The sequence below is a fragment of the Apodemus sylvaticus genome, chromosome 5, assembly GCF_947179515.1.
Source record: "Apodemus sylvaticus chromosome 5, mApoSyl1.1, whole genome shotgun sequence".
In the NCBI taxonomy this organism is placed as follows: domain Eukaryota; kingdom Metazoa; phylum Chordata; class Mammalia; order Rodentia; family Muridae; genus Apodemus; species Apodemus sylvaticus.
In genome coordinates, this window is record NC_067476.1 from 135,051,198 (window position 1) to 135,070,459 (window position 19,262).

Genomic DNA, 19,262 nt, shown 5'->3' on the forward strand with positions numbered 1-19,262 from the left:
GAGGACTTTGTGCAGCCTTAAGGGAAGAATGCTGTGTTTATGTGGACAAGACAGGACTGGTAGATGACAGTCTGAGGAGAGTAAAAGAAAGTTTAGAGAAACGCAAAAGAGAATGAGAACAGCAGGAGTCTTGGTATAAAAATTGGTTCTCCACGTCCCCGTGGCTTTCCACCCTACTACCTTCTATCCTAGGACCCTTCATGGGGTTATTGCTATTAATCTCCTTTGGTCCCTGGGCTTTTCAACGATTAACCCATTTCATTAAATCACAAATAGATTCTACCCTACCCAAGAATTATGTCTCGGTACAGTATCATCAGCTGGACACAGGAGAAATGATGGACCTCAGGAGAAGAGACGGCTCGCCAGAAACAACCATAGCACCTGCCGCGGAGAGGCTCGATTTCAATAAGCTCCTTTGATGAGGCTCTGCCTGGCACCCACCTATTCATCCCTGGGCTTATCTGAAGGGGGAGCTGACCCAAGGTAGCCTTTTTAAAGACGGGCAACTTCCTCCATCCACTGACCAACCTAAGACATGGAGCCTTGAAGATGACAAGGTAACCCTACGACGGGTAAGGCAGAGGGAAAGAGAGGATGATCCTAAGACAAGAGACGGCTACACATTTTTGGTCTGGCCCCCTTGCCCAGTATTTCCCCCAAACCTTTCCACTTCTAATATAAGGAAAGGGAGGAAATGTGGGAAGCCATTAGAGACCCTCGCTTCAGCTGACAGGGCAAAGGTCCTGAGTAAAACAAAGGAGAGCCTCTCCGGTAATTGCGGTGGAAGGAAGTCCTGAGATAATTGTGGTAGGCTCCTGCCTGTGCAAATACCAGATATTTCCACTGGAGGACCCTTATCTCTTTCCACTGAAACTGCTAGATTTCCTCTCCTTCCTTTGTCCTTGCCTTGAGGCACGTCCCTCCTGAAAGCCTTAAAACCTGTGTACCCCAGAACATAAAACAAGGCTTTGACATAACCCAGACTGACTTGTCTTTCTTGGCGCTTGGCCTCCTTCTCTCTCTCCCCCCCTTTGACCCTCAGGTAGCACCCCTTCTGGACCCTGGAATAACTGGACCTGCCGGACGGGTTACACCAGTGGAATATTTGCCAGGATACTTAGTACACAATAGAGCTTGGGAAAGACTTAAAGGCAACAATGAGTCCAATCAGTCTATTTCTAGGTATTCAATAAAGCTTAAAGTGTAATTACATAGAAATGCTTTTACAAAGCACCTGTGATAAAGAGGGTAGTTTCTAGAGCTGAAAGACCTAGAATTTATTGTGGTCACCCCACGCCTCGGAAGGCGACACCCAAACCACTCACGAAAAATGGTCTCGATGCAATAGCATGAGGATTTCTTTATTCCAGAATTCTGGGTTCCACAGCCATACCCCACGCAGGGGTAGAGGACTGAGGACCCCGTGCAACTGAAGTCAGTGGTATTTAAAAGGGAAAAATCAAAAGGCAATGGTTAGAGGCCACAATTCACAAGGCAAGGGGTGGAGGACAAAACATGCATGGAATGGGGAAGTACAGAATGAGGAAGTAACGAAGGCTAGAGATTATCTGGAGCAAACATCCTTGGGCACTGTATAGTTAAACATTGGAACTAGAACTGGGTGGGCTTTCTCAAGCTGAAAGCAGAAAACAAGTTACTCTGTGCTGGGCTAGTTTAGAGGTCTAAAAACATTGAGTTGGGGGTCTCTCAACATCTTGAATTAACTAAACCCAAAGAGTTGGGGACTGTGTGGGATTTTTCTTAATTTTATTTTTGGACCTGAAAAAAATCTTTTGGTTTTCTTTCTTTCTTTCTTTCTTTTTTTTGGGGGGGGGGATTTATTTTTTTCGAGACAAGGTTTCTCTGTATTGCCCTGGCTGTCCTGGAACTCACTCGGCAGACCAGGCTGGCCTTAAACTCAGAAATATGCCTGCCTCAGCATCCAAGAGTGCTGGTGTAGGACCTCCTTTCGAGGAGACCCCCCCACTCCATTCTCGGGATAGCGTTCACCCAAGGAAACAGGAGAGATCAACTTGATGCAAACACATGAGGCAGTTTATTATCAGAGCTCCGGCCCAACATGTATCTCACACAGGAGACAGAGGAGTCAACCCTGAGGCTCAAAAGTTAGGGGTTTATATAGGAAAAGTCAGGGGGATTGTCAGGGGGGTTTGGCGCGGTCAAACATGATTTGCTGATTCAAACATTGGCAGGGGATTCTGGCGCGCAGGGTAGGCTTTTTGGCATACGTGCAGATCAGGCTGTCAGCAATGTAGGAGGGCAGTTTATTTTTGTTAGCAGGAAGGTCACTTTGACATTAGTAAACGGCATCCAAAGGATAGGAGACAGGAGACTCTAGTCCACATAGTGTATGACCCAAAGGAGTTTTCCCAGGCATGCCCCTTATCTTTTATGGCCGGTGTGTTTGTGGAATGACTCAACCACAACCTTGCTTCAAGCTTGTCCGGCGTGCCCGGGTTCTAAGTCTGCTGCTGCCTCAACTATGGATTCTGAAATGTCCCAACTCCTTTCACTGGGATTACAGGCGTGCTCCACCACTGCCCAGCGGTCCTGAGAAAAATCTTAATCTGGATCTCTTCAGGTGAAAAGATTCACCTTTGATCCAGGACACAGCTTCTGATGGTAGTCTACCTATATAAAGGAGATTGAAGATGGCAAATCTTTCACTTTTTCTGCTTGCCCTACCTCTAGATAGCAAGTTCATATAATTTTTTTTTCCACTGCATTAGAGCCTATCTCTTTGAAATTCAGGTATATAATGATTCCAGGCCAGGAAGGGTAAGTGCCTGCTGAGTGCTGTGACTGGAGCTCAGGTGAGGTCCAAATTAGCAAAGAGCTCAGCACTGGATCTCTGCCCACAATGGGGAGAAGCAGGCAGCTGGAGAGCTGAGACCTGGAGTTGTGGTTCCTTCTAGGGGCACACAGGTAGAGTATTGAAGGAAAGGCACTAGTACTACTGAAATGCAAATCTGCAGATCTGCCAGGCGGTGGTGGCTCATGCCTTTAAAACCCCAGCACTTGGGAGGCAGAGGCAGGCAGATTTCTGAGTTCAAGGCATGCCTGCTCAACAGAGTGAGTTCCAGGACAGGCAGGACTACACAGAGAAACTCTGTCTCAAAAAACAAAACAAAACAAAACGGGAAAAATCTGCTGGTCTGGAAAAGGATTGGTCCCAGGTTGACGAATTGATTAGTTCCTCTTTAATTCACTCTAGCCCTAAGGGTGGTGCTCATGTCACTCAAGACTCCCTAGCCAATCAGAAACTCCACACGGACCTGCCAGTAAGAAGTGGAGGAAGCCCTTCCGGTTACCAAGACTAAAAGTTCCTCACTGTAACAGAGCAGACAGACGTTCTGAATGTGTCTTCTGGGTGCTGTGAGGGAGCTCAGGCAAACTCAAAACATCAGACATGCTAAGTGCAGGGTCATCTCTCATAAAGGGGAGGAACAAGAAGCTCAAAACTGCAGACATGGTAAGTGCAGGGTCATCTCTCATAAAGGGGAGGAACAAGCAGCTTAGCAAAGGGTGCAGGTGTGGTGGGTCTTCCCAGCAGCTGGATTGTAAGCAGCACCCAGACAGCTATGGCTGCCTGTGAGGTCCTGTGTGGTTCTAGTCTCTCCTTTAATCCATAGATGGTGTTTTAATAACATTATTATGGAGTCTGCATCTGCCTCCGTAATAAACTTTTGGAGCAGGCGCTTGGTTTTTTGTTTGTTTTTGTTTGGTTTTGGTTTTTGGTTTTTCAAGACAGTGTTTCTCTGTGTAGCCCTGGCTGTCCTGGCACTCACTTTGTAGACCAGGCTGGCCTGGAACTCAGACATGTACCTACCTCTGCCTCCCAAGTGCTGGGATTAAAGGCGTGCCACCACTGCCTGGCGGGGCAGGGGCTTGTGTGTAGAAAAATTCTTTGCAAAATGCCAAATCAGAGAGAGCCTTCATTTCTTTATTGCTTTCTATAAGTTCTGCCCTTAGCATTTAATATGCAGGTGTAAGATCTCTTTGTAGTGCTTAATAGCTGAGTGTTTTTGTTTGTTTGGTTTTTTTGTTTGTTTGGTTTTGTTTTTTAAGACAGGGTATTTCTGTGTAGTCCTGGCTGTCCTGGAACTCACTCTGTAGACCAGGCTGGCCTCGAACTCAGAAATCCGCCTGCCTCTGCCTCCCAACTGCTGGGATTAAAGGCGTGCCCCACTCCCACCTGGCTTTTTTGGTTTTTTGCCACAGGGTTTCTTTGTATGGCCTTGGCTTTCCTGGTACTCACTCTAGACCAGGCTGGCCTCAAACTCAGAAATCTGCCTGCCTCTGCCTCCCAAGTGGTGGGATTAAAGGCATGCACCACCACTGCCTAGCAAGTGTATCTAGTTTTATATTGCGGTCCTTGATCCACTTGGACTTGAGCTGTGTGCAAGGGGACAAATATTCTGTTTTTTTGCATTTCCAGATGAATTTGAGAATTGCCCTTTTCATGTCTTTGTAGAATTGTGTTGGGATTTTAATGGGAATTACGTTGAATCTATAGATTGCCTTTGGTACCATGGCCATTTTTACTATGTTAATTCCGCCAGTCAGTAAGCACAGCAGATCTCTCCATTTTCTGAGGTCTTCAATTCCTTTCTTGAGAGACTTGAAGATACTGTGTACAGGCCTTTCACTTGTTTGTTTAGAGTTTCCCCAAGATATTTTATATTATTTTTGTCTATTGGGAAGGGAATTGTTTCCCTAATTTCTTTCACAGTCTTTATCATTTGTAGTATGCTAATGAGGCTTGTTAGAGATTAGGATGGTTGGTCATATAGGTATTTTTTTTTTACCAGGATTGTCCAGACATTTGTCTCCAAAACATAATGAACAAGACAACTCTGGTTTACAATTAACTACTAGACCCATAGTGACGGCAGAGAATAGGACCACAACGAGCTGCTCAAGGTGGCATTATAGGTTACATTAAGGAATGGTGTATATTGGATTGTGTTTGGTCCATGAGAAGTAAAACAAGCCAGTGAGTGAGTGTCCTGGCTGGGTTTGGGTGCTGGTGCTGGTGGCTTTCTGCTTTGACAGTAGTTGGGAATATCACTGAGTAGTCAGGTAGTCTATTTTAGACAATCAGCAAAACGCCAAACTGATCTATTGGGGGTATGTGTGTGTCCCAGATCAGGGCAGTCAGGAATCTGAATGAGGAACTGCAGTTATTTCTAGAAACCAAATATCTGAATTTATACCAGTACAAGCAATACAACGTCTAAATGAACTGGTGTTGTGTGCCTAACAAGAATGCTATTTTATCTGTTCGAAAATACAGAATGTGAGAGTAAAGATGTATCGTAACACTTGGTGTGTTCTAGTGCATCCCTTTAGTCCACGAAGACTATTGGGCCATAAAGTGTGTTTCAACTTTTAAAATAAATTTTGAGAGTATAATTCAACCATTTCATTTTCTTTCTCCCTATCAAGTCTTAACTCTTGGGACAAATAGTGAGTGGTCTATTTAACAAATCCCAGCAAACCTGGCAGTCAGGTTCTCTCAGCAGACCTCAGTCCTTACCTGATACATGGTATGGCTGGCACACCTCACCCTCTAGCCTAGGGGCAGGTGCCCTTCTCCCAAGTGCCATTCCTCATGCCATCCAACCATTTTGGTTCCCCGGTCTTTTTGTCTGTCACGAATCATCTTGATCTCCTTGGCTCTTGCTTCTGCCCTCCTTCCTGTCTGCACATGGCCCAGGGTCCTGTTCACTTTCTACTTTCCCGGATTCTGCTTCTCTTCTCTTTCATGTATAATAAACTTTGTACTCCACCACACCTAGGAGCAGCCATGTCCTTTCCTTTTTGTTTTCTTTTCTTTTTTCATTCACCTTCCAGTAACAGTTCCTCGCTTTAAAATTCATCTCCAGTTTTCAAACATAACATTATTGTTAGTGTTTGAATTTGTCTGCAGTTTAGCTGCAGAACTTCTCAATAATGAAGGAGAAATGGCTGTACTGGACATTGTATGTATAACAGAATATGTGAACAAAGGACCCTGTGTCCCGAAAAATGGAAAATGAGTGCTTGGGGAGACCAGAACATTCTTTTAAATACAAATTCCCCAGACTAGGACTCTGTCTGCACCTAGGGTGGAAGGGTACATCTAGAAAGGGTTCAGCTGTCTGTGGCATTTGCTCTCTGATCCCCCAGTAGAGGAGCTATTGTCTAGAGGCCCAGCTGAGGTTTCCAAGCTAATGAGGGACTCTGGGAAGGCCTAAGAATCAGGATCACCAGTGGAAGGTATTTTGCAGATTCTTTCCAGGATTCTCCTCAGATGCTTCTGTAGCAGTCTGTGAGGAAGACCTCAAGCCATGCCATGGTGAATGTGGGGTTAGCATCACCAGGCCAGGAGGACATGTCTGTTGGACTATCTGAGTCATATCTGCTGGGACTGAGATGGACTGTGGCTCAGACTGTACAAAGATATTTCACTGATATATTTTCTTTTGTTTTATTGTTTTTGTTTTTGAATTTGAAGACTTAAGTACCTCTTTGGGGACCTGGCTGTCCAGAAAGTAGATTTGCAGACCAGGCAGCACTTGAATTTAGTGATCACTATGCCTCTCTCTCTCCAGATTGCTGAGATTATACATGGGCGGAAATGCCTAACTTATTTTGTTTTTGTTGGTTTTTTTTCTTTTTTTTTTAATTAGATATTTGTTTTATTTACATTTCAAATGGTATTCCCTATCCCTCTTACCCCTCTGAAAATCCCCTGTCCCATCTCTCCTCCCCCTGGTCACACCTCCCCCTTCCATCCCCCCAACCCCCTGACTCCCCACTTTCCTGACTTGGCATTCCCTTATTCTAGAGAATTAAGCTTGCACAGAACCCATGGTCTCTCCTCTCATTAATGTCTGTAATGGTCATCTTCTGCTTCATATGTAGCTAGAGCTATGTGTACTCTTTGTTTGGTGGTTTAGCCCCTGGGCGCTCTGGGGGTATTGGTTCAAACATTATTGTTCCTCCTGCAGGTTTATAAACCTCTCCAGCTCCTTGGGTCCTCTCTCTAGCTGCTCCATTGTGGAGCCTATGTTCATTCTGTTGGTTGGATGTGAGCCATGGGTATTTTGATCTACTTTGCAATGAGAATCAAAGTATTCAAATTTTGGTTTTCTTCTTGAGCTTCATGTGGTCTGTGAGTTGTATCTTTGGTATTCCGAGCTTTGGGGCTAATATCCACTTATCAGTGAGTGCATACCATGTGTGTTCTTTTGTGATTGGGTTACCTCTCTCAGGATGATATTTTCTAGCTCAATCCATTTGCCTAAGTATTTCATGGATTCATTGTTTTTAATAGCTGAGTAGTACTCCATTGTGTGAATGTACCACATTTCCTGTATCCATTCTGCTGTTGAGGGACATCTGGATTCTTTCCAGCTTTTGGCTTTTATAAATAATGCTGCTGTGAACATAGTGTAGCATGTGTCTTTATTACATGTTGGAACATCTGGGTATATGCCTGGGAGTGGTATATGTGAGTCCTCAGGTAGTGCTATGTCCAGTTTTCTGAGGAACTGCCAAACTGATTTTTCAGAGTGGTTTTACCAGCTTGCAATCTCACCAACAATGGAGGAGTGTTCCTCTTTCTCTACATCCTTCCAGCATTTCCTGTCCCCTGAGTTTTTGATCCTGGTTATACTGAGTGGTGTGAGGTACAATCTCAGGGTTGTTTTGATTTGCATTTCCCTGATGATTAAAGATGTTGAACATTTCTTTAGGTGTTTCTCAGCCATTTGCTATTCCTCAGTTGAGAATTCTTTGTTTAGCTCTGCACACCATGTTTAAATAGGGTTATTGGGTTCTCTGGAGTTAACTTCTTGAATTCTTGTATATATTGAATATTAGCCCTCTATTGGATGTAGGATTGGTAAAGATCTTTTCCCAATCTGTAGTTTGCTTTTTTGTCCTATTGACAGTGTTCTTTGCCTTACAGAAGCTTTGCAATTTTATGAGGTCCCATTTGTCAATTCTTGATCTTACAGCATACTCTATTGATGTTCTATTCAGGAAATTTTCCTCAGTGCCCATGCGCTCCAAGTTCTTCCCTACTTTCTCTTCTATTAGATTCAGCATAACTGGTTTTATGTGGAGTTCCTTTATCCACTTGAACTTGAGCTTTCTACAGGAAAATAAGAGTCAATTTGCATCCTATATCTTGACTGCCAGTTCATCCAACACCATTTGTTGAAAATGCTGTCTTTTTTCCGTTGGATGGTTTTAGCTCTTTTGTCACAGATCAAGTGACCATAGGTGTATGCATTCATTTCTGGGTCTTCAATAAACTTGAAGCAATCCCACTGAAATCAGGGACTAGACAAGGCTGTCTACTCTTTCCCTACCTGTTCAATATAGTACTTGAAGTACTAGCCAGAACAATTACCCAACAAAAGGAAGTCAAAGGGATTCAGCCTCTTTATTTATTACATTGATCATTCTTCCTGTCTCTGTACCAATACAATACAGTTTTTTATCACTATTGCTGTGTAGAAGAGCTTGAGGTCATCGATGGTTATTCTGCCAGAAGCACCTATATTGTTGAGAATAGTTTTCGCTATCCTGGGTTTTTGGTTATTCCAGATACATTTGGAAATTGCTCTTTCTAACTCTATGAAGAATTGAGGTGAAATTCTGATGAGGATTGCATCTCATCAAGCCTTGAATCTGTAGACTGCTTTAGGCAAGATGGCCATTTTTACTATATTAACCCTGCCAATCCATGAGCATGGGAGATCCTTCCACCTTCTGAGATCTTCATCAATTTCCTTCTTGAGAGACTTGAAGTTCTTGTCATTCACTTGCTTGGTTAGAGTCACACCAAGGTATTTTATATTATTTGTGACTATTGTGAAGGTTGTCATTTCCCTAATTTCTTTCTCAGCCTCTTTATCCTTTGAGCAGAAAGGCTACTGATTTGTTTGAGTTAATTTTATATCCAGCCACTTTACTGAAGTTGATTACTAGGTTTAGTAGTTCTCTTGTGGAATTTGTGGGGTCACTTAAGTATACTATCATATCATCTGCAAATAGTGATACTTTGACTTCTTCCTTTCTAATTTGAATCCCTTTGACTTCCTTCTGTTGGGTAATTGCTCTGGCTAGTACTTAGAGCACTATATTGAACAGGTAGGGAAAGAGTAGACAGCCTTGTCTAGTCCCTGATTTCAGTGGGATTGCTTCAAGTTTCTCTCCGTTCACTTTTAGGTTGGCTACTTGTTTGCTGTATATTGCTTTTACTATGTTTAGTTATGGGCCTTGAATTCCTGATCTTTCCATGACTATTATCATGAAGAGGTGTTAGATTTTGTCAAAAGCTTTTTCAGCATCTAATGAAATGATCATGTGGGTTTTCTTTCTTTGAGTTTGTTTATATAGAGGATTACAGTGATGGATTTCCATGTATTAAACCATCCCTGCATCCCTGGAATGAAGCCTACTTGATCATGGTGGATGATTGTTTTGTTGTGTTTTTGGATTCAGTTGGCAGGAATTTTATTGAGTATTTTTGCATCGATATTCATAAGGGAAATTGGTGTAAAGTTCTCTTTCTTTGTTGGGTCTTTGAGTCGTTTAGTTATCAGAGTAATTGTGGCTTCATAAAACGAATTGGGTAGTGTTCCTTATGTTTCTATTTTGTGGAGTAGCTTGAAGAGTATTGGTGTTAAGTCTTTGAAGGTCTGGTAGAACTCTGCATTGAACCCATCTGGTCCTGGGGTTTTTTTTGGTTGGGAGACTATTAATGACTGCTTCTATTTCTTTATGGGTTATAGAATTGTTTAGATCACTTGTATGATCCTGATTTAATTTTAGTACCTGCTATCTGTCTAGAAAATTGTCCATTTCATATAGATTTTCCATTTTTTGTTCAGTTTGCTTTAATTGTGTCACATAAGTTTGGGTATGGTGTGCCTTTTCATGAAATTCTATAAAGTCTTTAATTTCTTTCTTTTTTTTCTTCCTTGACCAAGTTATCTTTGAGTAGAGTATTTTTCAGTTTCCATGTGTATGTGGGCTTTCCGATGTTTTTGTTGTTAATGAAGACCAGCCTTATTCTGTGGTGATCTGATAGGGTGCATGGAATTATTTCAATCTTCTTATATCTGCTGAGGTCTGTTTTATGACCAAGTATATGGTCAATTTTGGAAAAGGTACCATGAGGTGCTGAAAAGAAGGTATATTCTTTTGTTTTAGGATAAACTGTGTTAAAAATATCTGGTAAATCCATTTGGTTCATAACTTCTGTTAGTTTCACTGTTTTTATGTTTAGTGTGTGTTTCCCTGATCTGCCCATCTATGAGAGTGGGGTGTTGAAGTCTCCCACTCATTATTTGTGTGTGTGGCACAATGTGAGCTTTGAGCTTTATTAAAGTTTCTCTTATGAATGTGGGTGCCCTTTTGTACGGAGAATATATGTTCAGAATTGCGAGTTCATCTTGGTAGATTTTTCCTGTGATGAGTATGAAGTCATTATCTTTTTTGATTACTTCAGTTTGGAAGTTGATTTTATTTGATATTAGGATGACTACACTGCCATGGACCATCTCAGCTGGGAACTAAATCTGAGGGGGGGATTCTGGATATCAGGATAGAAAACAGGTCCAGCGGGTGACAGATGCAACCACACACAGAAGCAACTTGAATCTTAATGTATTTTCCTAGTCCAGTCAAGTTAACATCTCAAATTAAGCATCACATTCCACTGCTAAAGCTTCAGTTTTCTCAGGCAGTACAGGGTGTTTACCCATAGTCCAGTTGGCCAATTGGCGCATGTGGTTAAACTGCTTCTGTGGCTCTGTTGTCCTGCTAGCTATGGAAGGGCGGTTCCTGTGCCTAGCTTCCCAGCAATGATGGCAGCATTGCAGACTTTGGGAAGCTGCATGGCCTGCTCTGTCCTCCAAGAGCACTTCTACCTAGTCCAAGCCATTACATTCTTCTCTGTGCCATGCCTGGGACTGCCGTAGGCCCCCGGAGATCAGCTCCTGTAGCAGCCCCTAGCTCTCCCCCCTGCCCCTGCTTTTTGTTTCTTGGGACCAGTTGCTTGGAAAATTATTTTCCAGCCTTTTACTCAGAGGCAGTGTCTGTCTTTGTGCCTGAGGTGGGTTTCCTATATGCAACAAAATGTTTAGTCCTGATTATGTATCCGGTCCGTTAGTCTATGTCTTTTTATTGGAGAATTGAGTCCATTGATATTAAGAGATAGTAAGGAGCACTGATTGTTGCTTCCTAATATTTTCCTTATTAGAGGTGGAGTTATGTGTGGCTCTCTTCTTTTTGGTTTGTTAAAATTAATTTCTTGCTTTTTCTAATGTGTAGTTTCTATTCTTTTATTAGTGTTTTCCATTCATTATACTTCGAAGGACTGGATTTGTGGAAAAATATTGTGTAAATTTGTTTTTGTCATGGAATACCTTGTTTTATCTACAGTAATTGAGACATTGATTGGCTATAGTAACCTGGGTTTGCATTTGTGCTACCTTAGGGTCTGTATGACACCTGCCCTGGTTCTTCTGGCTTTCATAATCTCTGGTGAGATGTCTGGTGTAATTCTGATAGGTCTGCCTTTATTTGACATTTTCCCTTTACTGCTTTAATATTCTTTGTTTAGTGCATTTGGTGTTTTAATTATTATGTGATGGGAAAAATTTCTTTTCTGGTCAAATCTATTTAGAGTTCTGTATGCTTCTTCTATGCTCATGGGCATCTCTTTATATTAGGGAGGTTTTCTTCTATAATTTTGTTGAAGACATTTACTGGCCCTTTAAATTGGAAATCTTTACTCTCTTCTATACCTATGATCCTTAGATTTTGTCTTCTCACTTTTTCCTGGAATTCCTGGATCTTTTGGGTCAGGAGCTTTTTGCATTTTGCATTTTCACTGACTTTTGTGTCAATGCTTTCCATGGTATCTTCTGCATCTGAGATTCTCTCTTCTCTCTCTTTTATTCTGTTGTTGATGCTTGCATCCATAACTCCTGACTTATTTTCTAGGTTTTCTATGTCTAGAGTTGTTTCCCTTTGTGATTTATTTATTATTTCTACTTTTGGTTTAGACCCTAGATGGTTTTGTTCAATTCATTCATCTGTTTGGTTGTGCTTTCTGGTAATTCTTTAAGGGCTTTATTCTGTTTACCTGTGTATTTCTTTAAGGGAGTTAATTAAGTCCTTCTTGAAACCCTCTATCAGCATCATGAGCTGTGTTTTTAAATCCAAATCTTGCATTTCCGGTATGTCAGGGTATCCAGGACTTGCTGTGGTGGGAGAACTGGGTTCGGATGTTGCAGAGTTGTTTGGTTTCTGTTCGTAGGGTTCTTGCACTTGCCTTTCGCCACCTGGTTATCTCTGGTGTTAATGGGTTCTGCTGACCTCTGGCTGGTGCTTGTCCCTCCTGTGGGCCTGCAAGCCTGTCTCAGCACCCCTTGGTGACTGGCTTTCCCCTGGCACAGAGTGTTGTGGCACTGCTCAGCTTTTTCCTGCAGATGGGGCCCTGGCAGACCCTGTTCCAGCTGTTCTGCCACTCTGGTGTTCCCTGCACTCCTTTCTGTATCTGCCAGCTCAATCGTAGGAGAGAAGATCTGTTTTGTTTTGAAATTATTAGTGGATGAACTTAGAATGTAGGTTTTGGCAAAATGGCCATTTTAACTATATTGATTCTACCGATCCATGAGCATGGGAGGTTCAGATTCAATGCAATACCCATCAAAATCCCAACTCAATTCTTCACAGAGTTAGAAAGAGCAATTATCAAATTCATCTGGAACAACAAAAAACCCAGGATAGCTAAAAACTATTCTCAGCAACAAAAGAAAATCTGGGGGAATCAGTATCCCTGACCTCAAGCAATACTACAGAGCAATAGTGTTAAAAATTGCATGGTATTGGTACAGTGACAGGCAGGAGGATCAATGGAACATGATTGAAGATCCAGAAATGAACCCACACACCTATGACCACTTGATCCTTGACAAAGAGGCTGAAAACATCCAATGGAAAAAAGATAGCCTTTTCAACAAATGGTGCTGGTTCAACTGGAGGTCAGCATGCAGAAGAATGCGAATTGATCCATCCTTGTCTCCTTGTACTAAGCTCAAATCCAAATGGATCAAGGACCTCCACATAAAGCCAGACACTCTGAAGCTAATAGAAAAGAAATTGGGGAAGACCCTTGAGGACATCGGTACAGGGAGAAAGTTTCTGAACAGAACACCAATAGTGTATGCTCTAAGAGCAAGAATTGACAAATGGGACCTCATAAGGTTACAGAGTTTCTGTAAGGCAAAGGACATCATGAAGAGGACAGATCGGCAACCAACAAATTGGGAAAAGATCTTCACCAATCCTACATCAGATAGAGGGCTAATATCCAATATATATAAAGAACTCAAGAAGTTAGACTCCAGAAAACCGAACAACCCTATTAAAAAATGGGGTACAGAGTTAAACAAAGAATTCTCACCTGAAGAACTTCGGATGGCGGAGAAGCATCTTAAAAAATGCTCAACTTCATTAGTCATTAGGGAAATGCAAATCAAAACAACCCTAAGATTTCATCTTTCACCAGTCAGAATGGCTAAGATTAAAAAATCAGGAGACAGCAGGTATTGGAGAGTGTGTGGAGAAAGAGGAACACTCCTCCACTGCTGGTGGGGTTGCAAATTGGTACAACCACTCTGGAAAGCAGTCTGGCGGTTCCTCAGAAAACGGGGCACCTCACTTCCAGAAGATCCTGCTATACCACCCCTGGGCATATACCCAGAGGATTCCCCACCATGTAATAAGGATACATGCTCTACTATGTTCACAGCAGCCCTATTTATAATTGCCAGATGCTGGAAAGAACCCAGGTATCCCTCAACAGAAGAGTGGATGCAAAAAATGTGGTATATCTACACAATGGAGTACTATTCAGGCATTAGAAACAATGAATTCATGAAATTCTTAGGCAAATGGATGGAGCTAGAGAACATCATACTAAGTGAGGTAACCCAGACTCGAAAGGTGAATCATGGTATGCACTCACTAATAAGAGGTTATTGACCTAGAAAACTGGAATACCCAAAACATAATCCACACATCAAATGAGGTACAAGAAGAAAGGAGGAGTGGCCCCTGGTTCTGGAAAGACTCAGTGAAACTGTATTTGGCAAAACCAGAACGGGGAAGTGGGAAGGGGTGGGTGGGAGGACAGGGGAAGAGAAGGGGGCTTACGGGACTTTCGGGGAGTGGGGGTGCTAGAAAAGGGGAAATCATTTGAAATGTAAATAAATCATATCAAATAAAAAAAATTAAAAAAAAAAGAATGTAGGTTTTGTACAGACAAGTATATCCTGGTGTATGAACTTCACTGAATTTTGAAACATGGTAGAGAGTATATTATGTTTCTCGAGATGTCATGTGTTGGTATCATTACCTGTATGCTCCATTGGATTGCAGATGTGTGGCATGATTACCTCCTGTGGGGCTTATTTTGAAATTTTTTAATGACTATGAATATTTTCTCTGTATGCATGAATATGTTTAATTTTGTGTGCCGGATGCTCACAGTATGCAGAAGATGGCAAAAGACAAACAGCCTGACCTTCAGAGAGAATCTAAAGTATACGTCAGTACACTTGTGTCTCATCTAGAGCTCAGGGTACAGTCAGCAGCAATAGTTCCAGACAGACCAGACCACTTCCCGTGACTAATGCCCCCACCTTGACCCTGCTCAGGCTTGAGAAAGCCATGTCTGACTCCAGTGCTCTCCTACAATAAAAGGCAGGAGTGAATACACCCAGAGTGCTCATCAGTCTTTTTTTTTTTTGGTTAATATTTATTCATACACTTTATCTGATGTGTGCTCAGCACTGTTGAACTGTTTGCTTGTGTGTTGAAGTCTTCATCCTACTCAAGGGGCACAGAAATAACAGAGAGGAAGCTCATTCATTATTCAACTTTCCTCTAAAGTGCCTTGATTACATTAGAGTATTTGTGTCAGGGATCAAGTAGAGGAAATACCAGAATTATATGACTATACTCTCAATGAAGTATACATTTACAATGTTCTCAGCAATATATTTTCTTATACACACATATATGGAATATTTTAGGGTATAGTCACCTATGAAGATGTGCACGTGAACTTCACTCAGGAAGAGTGGGCTTTGCTTGATCCTTCTCAGAAGAGTCTCTACAAAGATGTGATGCTAGAGACCTATAGGAATCTTACTGCTATAGGTAAGGCAGTGAATTTCCTTTCCCTTTTTAAAATGTGGGACAACTCTTCTTTTGTTATTGTTATTTCTTTCTGTAATTTCAGTTGAAAATGATGAAGAATGAGGGCAATAATCAATCATGGTTCTAAAGTTCACTGAAGTTAGTAACTTAAATTTTTTTGTAACTTCCAGTAATATAACATACACTCTCTGGTACTATATTTTAGGCTATGTTTGGGAAGACCATAATATTGAAGAACACATTCAAAGTTCTAAAAGATATGAAAGGTAACATTCATGTGCAATCTGATAAGAATGTTTTGTAAGATTTTTTTTTAAAGATTTATTTATTTATTATATGCGAGTACACTGTAGCTGTCTTCAGACACTCCAGAAGAGTGTGTCAGATCTCATTATGGATGGTTATGAGCCACCATGTGGTTGCTGGGATTTGAACTCAGGACGTTGGGAAGAACAGTCAGTGTTCTTAAGCACTGAGCCATCTCTCCAGCCCAAGAAATTTTACTACATCCTCAAAGTTTTATGTTTTTAAAAAAGATTTGTTTGTTTAACATTTATTTGTTTATTTATTTATTTATTTGTAAGTATACTGTAGCTGTCTTGAGATGCACCAGAAGAGGGCATCAGATCTCATTACAGATGGTTGTGAGCCACCATGTGGTTGCTGAGATTTAAACTCCGGACCTTTGGAAAAGCTGTCAGTGCTCTTAACAACTGAGCCGTCTCTCCAGCCCCATCCTCAAAGTTTTGAAGAAAAGCAACATGGTCAAGTAAAAAATAAAATAAAGGACATCAAGTTATGCATCATTATTAACACAAAATCATGTACAACAATATCAGGTATCTAATTTATGTTTGCAAGACATTCCTCTAAGTAGAAAGACAAGGAAATAATGCTTAAACGCATCTCACCATTTGAATCACAGTCCAAACCATTTGAATCACAGTCCAATAGAGTTATGCTGTACAACTACCAGTATATTTAATCTCTTACCACTTAGTTATTGCAAAAGATACATCAAACAGGTTGTAAGTGTATGTCCAAAAATTTCTAATAAATACATATTTGGTATTATAACTGGTGACAATCATCTACTTGTAATAATATTGCCATATTTTGTGAGATGGACAGTTTATGAGAGTCAAGAAAGCTGTTGTGGAGAAACCTTAATCCCTATACTTATTCTTTTTTTTAATAGGAATGTCATTAGTTGCAATGGATATAAGCCAAGTGAACATAGGAATATTTATTGAAAGAAGCAACAACCTCTCCCTCTTACAGCACTATTAGAAGATATGTAGTACACTTTGAGTAGATTTCTAAATGTGCTAGAAGTTTACAAATATTTATTGTTCAAACTTTATTGGGTGTATTTACAATTGTCACACTGATGATAATCAATATGAGTACTAGAAATGCAAATCCTTGTGTTTATCTTGGTTCACTTTGCAAATGTAGTATTACTCACACAATAGCAAAGTATATGAATGAAGTGAGTGTAGTAAAGCTCTGAGTTCTTCCTGTTCTCTTCAGATATGTGAATAAACTCCTATAGGAAAAGGTGCTATAAATGTGAGCCATGTCATCAATGTCCTTCCCATCCCATGTGTCTTCAAAGATGCAAAAGAACCCACAATGAAGGGGAACTCCATGGATGTAAACAAAGTGGTAATACATTAAGATCAGGTTGCTCTTGACAACTAGTCCAAATTGTAAACCTTATTCACACAAATCAAAAGATTCATGTGTGTTTTGAATGTGAGAAAGCTTTCACATGTGCCAATTGTCTTTGCAGGCATGAAAGAAGTCATACTGAAGAGCAGCCCTCTGAGGTTTTTCATTGTGGGCAAGCCTTTGCATTTCAGAGTCATGACCTAAGACAAGAAAGAATTCATACTGGAGAGAAACTCTATGAAGATATCCGATATTTTGAAGCCTTTGAATATCACAGTAGTCTCCAAATACATAAAACAACACTTGCTGGAGAGAAAACCTATGAGAGTAACCAATGTGGTAAAGACTTTGTATCTCACAGTTCTCTTCAAAACCTTCAAAGTGTTTATACTGGAGAGAAACTTTCTGAATGTAACCAGCGTAGTAAAACCTTTACACAGAACAGTCATCTCCAAAGACAGAAAAGCACACATACTGGAAAGAAGCTTTATGAATGTAGCCAATGTGGTAAACACTTTACATGTCAATATGGTTTATTATATCACAAAAATTTACATACAGGAGAGAAACCCTATGAGTGTCATCAGTGTGGTAAAGGCTTCATAGTTAAAAGTCATCTTCAAATTCATACAGTAGTACATACTGGAGAGAAACCTTTTGAATGTAACCAATGTGGTAAAGCCTTTACACAAAGTAGTAATCTTCTAAGACATAAAAGAATACATACTAGAGAGAAACCTTTTGAATGTAATCAATGTGGTAAAGCCTTTGCTCGAAACAGTCATCTCCTAACACATAAAAGAATACACACTGGAGAGAAACCTTTCAAATGTAACCAATGTGGTAAAGCCTTTGCACAAAATAGTACTCTTCTAACACATAAAAGAATACATAGTGGAGAGAAACCTTTTGAATGTAAGCAATGTGGTAAAGCCTTTACACAAATTGGTAATCTTCTATCACATAAAAGAGTACATACTGGAGAGAAACCTTTTGAATGTAACCAATGTGGTAAAGCCTTTAAACAAAGAAGTAATCTTCTCAGACATAAAAGAATACATACTGGAGAGAAACCTTTTGAATGTAATCAATGTGGTAAAGCCTTTACACAAATTGGTAATCTTCTATCACATAAAAGAGTACATACTGGAGAGAAACCTTTTGAATGTAACCAATGTGGTAAAGCCTTTGCACAAAATAGTAGTCTCGTAACACATAAAAGAGTACATACTGGAGAGAAACCTTTTGAATGTAACCAGTGTGGTAAAGTGTTTGCATATAACCTTGAGCTCCAAATACATAAAAGAAAACATACTGGAGAGAAACCCTATGAATGTCATCAATGTGGCAAAACTTTTTCAACTCCATCTGGATTCAAATATCATAAAAGAACACATAACTCATACAGGAGGGAAACCCCATGAATGCAATCAATGTTGTTAAGCCTTTTTGTCCTTGTTTTTAATGACTGCATTATTTTCCATTGTATAAATGAAATATTTTCTTTACTCATTTGTCTGCTGAGCAACATCTGGATGGTTTTCATTTCTGGTATTACAAATAAAGCTCCTTTGATCATAATGGAGTAGGTGTCCTGTGGTATGGTAGAACATAGGTTGGGTATATGTCCAGGAGTTGTATGGTTGTGTCCTGAGTAGAATTATTCCCAGTTTACTACAAAACTGGCAAATTTATTTTCAGAGAGGTTCTACAAATTCTCACTCCCACCAGCAATGGAGAAGTGTTCCCCTTGATCCACATCCTTGCTAGCATGTGCTGTTCCTTGACTTTTTTATCTTAGCTGTTCTGATGGGTGTAAGGTGGAATATCAGCATCCTTTTTATTTGCATTTCTCTGATGACTAAGGATCCACAGAATGAATGACACACAAGCAATAGTCCATTTTTAACTTGTCATTTTGCTCAGTGCCTGGTCACAGCGAAGACTCCCGTGGCTAGCATTTCCTTTTCTCTGGTACTCCTGACAGAACACCTCTAAATCTGTCTTCAGCTTAGTTGCCTGTTCATTTTCTATGAAGCCAATTGTTCTTGCTACCCAAGATGCTGTTGGAATGCCCCTCAATGTTCCACTTTTACTTTCCATCTACATGTTGGATGATCCCTGCAGAATTCTAAGTCTGCCCATCTCTATCCTCCTGGGTCATGGCAAATCTCTCTGTCCTAAGATACAACTCTAAATGTCCAACCCCATGCTCAGTCATTGGCTGTTGGCATATTTATTGATGGGTCAAAAATCAAATGGTGATAAAGACCAATAGCATGTGGACACAGATTCCTAATTAAATCAAAGCATTAGACCCAACCCCCTTT

General features: G+C 40.7%; 2 protein-coding genes across 2 annotated transcripts in view; both read left to right on the plus strand.

The window, feature by feature from the left end:
* The first annotated feature begins 3,388 nt into the window (after positions 1 to 3,388).
* LOC127686037 (zinc finger protein 120-like) lies at positions 3,389 to 15,528 on the plus strand. The gene is made up of 3 exons (XM_052183850.1): positions 3,389 to 3,496; positions 15,132 to 15,258; positions 15,464 to 15,528. Exons 1-3 carry the CDS (start codon positions 3,434 to 3,436, stop codon positions 15,526 to 15,528), a joined length of 255 nt encoding a protein of 84 aa, XP_052039810.1. The 5' UTR covers positions 3,389 to 3,433.
* A 491-nt stretch (positions 15,529 to 16,019) lies between these two features.
* Positions 16,020 to 19,262, plus strand: part of LOC127684951 (zinc finger protein 260-like) — a 145,664-nt gene continuing 142,421 nt past the window's right edge. Inside the window, exons 1-2 of the mRNA XM_052181707.1 lie at positions 16,020 to 16,027; positions 17,054 to 18,288. Coding sequence (XP_052037667.1) covers positions 16,020 to 16,027; positions 17,054 to 18,288 — 1,243 coding nt within the window. The remainder of the gene's footprint in view (positions 16,028 to 17,053; positions 18,289 to 19,262) is intronic.

Excerpts from the sequence above, each read along its gene's own strand:
- LOC127686037 (XM_052183850.1), top strand. The coding sequence starts at position 3,434 with ATGCTAAGTGCAGGGTCATCTCTCATAAAGGGGAGGAACAAGAAGCTC. Across the intron at positions 3,497-15,131 it reads AGCTCAAAACTGCAGACATG|GGTATAGTCACCTATGAAGA; the intron begins GTAAGTGCAGGG and ends GGAATATTTTAG. Across the intron at positions 15,259-15,463 it reads TAGGAATCTTACTGCTATAG|GCTATGTTTGGGAAGACCAT; the intron begins GTAAGGCAGTGA and ends ACTATATTTTAG.